This window comes from Solanum lycopersicum, chromosome 9, assembly GCF_036512215.1.
Source record: "Solanum lycopersicum chromosome 9, SLM_r2.1".
In the NCBI taxonomy this organism is placed as follows: domain Eukaryota; kingdom Viridiplantae; phylum Streptophyta; class Magnoliopsida; order Solanales; family Solanaceae; genus Solanum; species Solanum lycopersicum.
In genome coordinates, this window is record NC_090808.1 from 63,655,222 (window position 1) to 63,659,826 (window position 4,605).

At 38.8% G+C, this 4,605-nt stretch overlaps 1 protein-coding gene across 1 annotated transcript; it reads left to right on the forward strand.

Annotated features, from left to right (window-relative positions):
• Positions 1-308: 308 nt before the first annotated feature.
• On the forward strand, positions 309-4,309 carry LOC100316892 (TIR1-like protein). The gene is given in 3 exon segments (NM_001247744.2): positions 309-937; positions 1,938-2,430; positions 3,088-4,309. Coding segments are annotated over 3 exon segments (1,746 nt in total). The 5' UTR covers positions 309-482; the 3' UTR covers positions 3,886-4,309.
• The last annotated feature ends 296 nt before the right edge of the window (positions 4,310-4,605 follow it).

Below are 4,605 nucleotides of genomic sequence, written 5' to 3' on the forward strand. Positions count from 1 at the left end.
TAATAAAACATATTATTTCAATAAATAGCTCAATTATCAAAAACTCATAAATAGCCATGTAATATATGAATCCGAATTTATAATTACTATCGTGAGCAAATGTTTGGTCATATAATTTTAAATCAAATTTAAATAGAATATTTATTTTTTTATTTAAGAAAAAAAAGGAATTTTTTTTTTTTTTTTTTTTGCAGTAAAGTTTGAATACTAAACTCTGGTTAAATTTTGACCACACCCCCACCCCACCCCCGTACCCCCAACTCCAACATCATCACATAATAAAACCTTATCTTCTCTGTAGTACACTCACATACACTCTCTCTCTCCTCTTTCTCTCTCTAAACACAGCAAATCTAAGCTCGTTAATGTCGATTCAGATCTGAGAGAAGAAGAAGAAGGAAGGAACAAGGAACTACTGTGAATCTCTCAACTCACTGTGAAATTTACACTTTTGCCCTTCCCACCTCCATTACCGTCCAACAATGGCGTACTCATTCCCGGAGGAAGTACTAGAACACGTCTTCTCCTTCCTCACCACCGACAAAGACCGTAACGCGGTATCTGTAGTCTGCAAATCGTGGTACGAGATCGAACGGTGGTGTAGGAGGAGAATATTCGTCGGAAATTGCTATGCTGTTAGCCCTAGGATCATGATCCGACGGTTTCCAGAAGTCAGATCTGTTGAGCTTAAAGGGAAGCCTCATTTTGCTGATTTCAATCTTGTACCGGAAGGTTGGGGAGCTTATGTGTATCCTTGGATTTTGGCTATGTCTAGGTCTTATCCATGGCTTGAAGAAATTAAGCTTAAAAGGATGGTAATTACTGATGAGTCGTTGGAGTTGATTTCTAAGTCGTTTAAGAACTTTAAAGTTTTGGTTTTGTCTTCATGTGATGGGTTTACTACTGATGGACTTGCTGCTATTGCTGCTAACTGCAGGTGAAATTTATCGTCTTACTTCACATTTCTCTTCTGTTTTGCTTACTGTTACTCTTAAAAGTGTTTAGAGAAGTCACAATCTGTAAAGAGATTAGATCTAATTTCGGGTATTATTTTGGACAATGACTTGTACTGTTGTTAAATGTTGAGCTTTTGGATGAATGCAGTAAGCATTTTGGGGGTTTGTTATAAATTCTTGCAGATATTTGTTCTGTTTGTAGGACATGTAATGTATTTGTGGAAATGAAGTATCTACTTTTGATGAATTCATAGTTTGTGAAGTTGAAGAATTGACATTTCTTCTGAGTATGGTATTATTGGATATGTCTTGCTGCTACATTGCATCAGTCTGGTTCATCTGACTTTAATACTTCAAACATTAAAGCTTTTCTTTGGGTGAGCTTCTGGCAACTAATTTTTCGGATTTTGATTGAATGAGCAGATGCCAATAATTTCTGGTAGTTCCTTCCGCAGAACTCTGCATTTGCATTCTATCTTTTTAGATCTCTAAGGCCTTGTAATAGATAATGCTAACTTGTGGGTTTTCTTAATTGTTATAGGATTTAAACAGTTGGACTCCCTTTTAGTAGTAATTTTTTGTGGTATACACTGTGTAAACATGCGCTTTAGCTTTGTTTTGAAGTTCTTGGAGATTTGAATGTTATGTTAATTTACTGGAGATTTCCATATGTTGGTTTCTTGGTTCTCTGGTGGGATTCATTTGTTTTATCAGGAGGGAGTTTTGTAATGGAGTATAGTTGTAGTTCAATTTTGAAATGGTTAAGTGAGTTAGGAATAGGAAATGGCGATTTATTGAACTTCCAATTTGAAGATGTGTCTCTCTGAGGCAAACATGATTCTAATTCTTTCTTATTTATGTTGTTCATCTCGTCTGTCATTTATGATTTGTTGTTTTCTGTTGAGTCTGTTGGTTTGCTATAATTTATCACAGAATAATTGTGTAGATGGGTATTGTCATCTGACTCCTGTTTTGCTGCAGGAATCTGAGAAAACTAGACTTGGGGGAGAGTGAAGTGGAGGACCTTAGTGGGCATTGGCTAAGCCATTTCCCTGATAACTGCACGTCACTTGTTTCACTTAACATAGCTTGTTTGGCCTCTGAGGTCAGTCTGTTAGCGTTGGAGCGCCTGGTTACTCGCTCTCCTAATTTGACAACTCTAAAGATAAATCGTGCTGTGCCCCTTGAGAGGCTTCCAAACCTGCTCCGCCGCACTTCCCAGTTGGTCAAATTTGGTACAGGTGTTTTCTCTGCCGATGTGCGATCTGATTTTTTCTCAAACCTGACAGAAGCTTTTTCAAGCTGCAAGCAACTTAAATGCCTGTCTGGATTTTGGGACGTTGTACCAGCTTACCTTCCAGCTTTATATCCAGTGTGCTCAAGACTCACCTCCTTGAATTTGAGCTATGCTACCTGTCAGAACCCTGACCTTGGCAAGCTCATAAGTCAATGTCACAATTTGCGGCGTTTGTGGGTATGTTCTAAATGTTTTGAAGACTTAACTGATGTCCTTGACATTGCAACTGCAAACATGTTTTTTCTTTCTTTAGAAGAAGAGGCAATGGGATTTTTACATCATACTTGCTGTGATGAAATTTAGCAGAAATTCTGTGAAGAATAAGATAAGAACTTGTTCGTAGTTGTGGCAATTCCCAACTGCTATATTCAACCAATCAAACCACGACTTAATCCCATTTTAGTTGGTCTCAGCTTTATGGGTCTTTTAAAACCATTTTGCTATATTCAGGTCATTTTTGTTCCGTTGCTAAGTTATTTGTCTGTACGCAATAATTGCCATGGATACGCAGAAATAAATTCATTCTGTAGATAAACTTCACCTATGCTGGTTAGGAAGATTCATATTTGATATTATATTGCTAAGAAGCTCACTTTCCTTGAAAGTTGAAGCCAAGTGTACATGCTTGATATTATGATCTGGATGAATGGATTTCAGTTTTTTAATATTTGTGCCTACCCAATGCACATAAAAATCCATCTAAATGAGATGGTTCTATGCTAATAAATTGTATCTATTCTTCCTTAGTGGCTTCCCCAAACTGGTTCTGTAATCTAAACTCCCGTATCATGTTTAAGTGCTGAATTACTTTTCTTGCAATATATGTGACTGCAGGTGCTAGACTACATTGAAGATACTGGTCTTGAGGAACTTGCTGCCAATTGTAAGGACCTCCAAGAGCTGAGGGTGTTTCCTTCTGACCCATTTGCTGCAGAACCTAATACAACCTTGACAGAGCAAGGCCTTGTAGCTGTCTCAGATGGCTGTCCAAAGCTCCAGTCTGTTTTATACTTCTGCCGTCAAATGACTAATGCAGCTTTAGTTACTATTGCTAGGAATCGACCTAACATGATTCGTTTTCGCTTGTGTATCATTGAGCCTCGAACTCCTGATTATTTAACCCTTGGTTCATTTGATGCTGGTTTTGGGGCCATAGTAGAGAACTGTAAGGAATTGCGGCGACTTTCACTTTCTGGCCTCCTTACCGATCGTGTCTTCGAATACATTGGTGCTCATGCTAAAAAGTTAGAGATGCTTTCCATAGCTTTTGCTGGTGATAGCGATCTGGGACTCCACCATGTGCTCTCTGGTTGTGATAGCCTTCGGAAGTTGGAGATCAGAGATTGTCCGTTTGGAGACAAGGCTCTCTTGGCTAATGCTGCAAAGCTCGAGACAATGCGATCCCTTTGGATGTCTTCTTGTTCAGTAAGTTTTGAAGCATGTAAGATGCTAGCTCAGAAGATGCCTAGGCTTAATGTGGAAGTCATAGATGAGAGGGGTCCTCCAGATACAAGGCCAGAAAGCTGTCCTGTGGAGAAACTTTACATATATCGAACAGTAGCTGGACGAAGATTTGATACACCTGGTTATGTTTGGACAATGGATGAAGATGCAGCTGTAAGCTTGACCTGAGCCATACATCAAATGGGAAATTCCAGCAAGACTTCACATGGAAAGATGGGCAGGTATTAGCGCTATGTTTATCCTCCTGCATTTGTTTGTCACGCCTTATGTAGTTGCAGTGCCAGTTGAGGGTTGGAACTTCACTGCTATGAAGTACGAGGCTCCCGAGCTCATACGCCATCAATTTTATTCATGGCTGAGAGCTACTTCACAGCAGGTAGTTTTTAATAAAGAGTTTGAACTCTGAGTTTCTGTGTATCATCTAGAAGTAACAATTATTCGTCTTCTTTGGGTGGGATTTTGCTTGGGGGGTGGGTGGGTTTCGGGGCATATTTTTGCCATGTATGTGCTATTTCCAGACCTTGCTTCATTATGTAGTTCCCTTTATTTCTTCTATTGACTTATTTTCTATGAAATGGAGTGCTTTCAAAAATGTTAGTTTAGCTCTTTTCAGTAAATCAAGCACATACATTGCTGCAAGCGAGTGGCGAGCCTTGATATCGTTATGGTTTAATACTTTATCGATCTGGTATAGCTGGAGCTTAGTGCACGAGGCTAAATTACTAAATCTGTAAGCTTTTGCTTACTTAAATAGATACGAAGAAATCACTTAGTTTTTATTGGAACTCGCGAATATGCCTTCCATAGTTATTTCTTTTGTCTAGGAGCCAACATGCATGTTCACACTACCCATAACCTATGTTTATGGATGAAACATGGTAATATTTG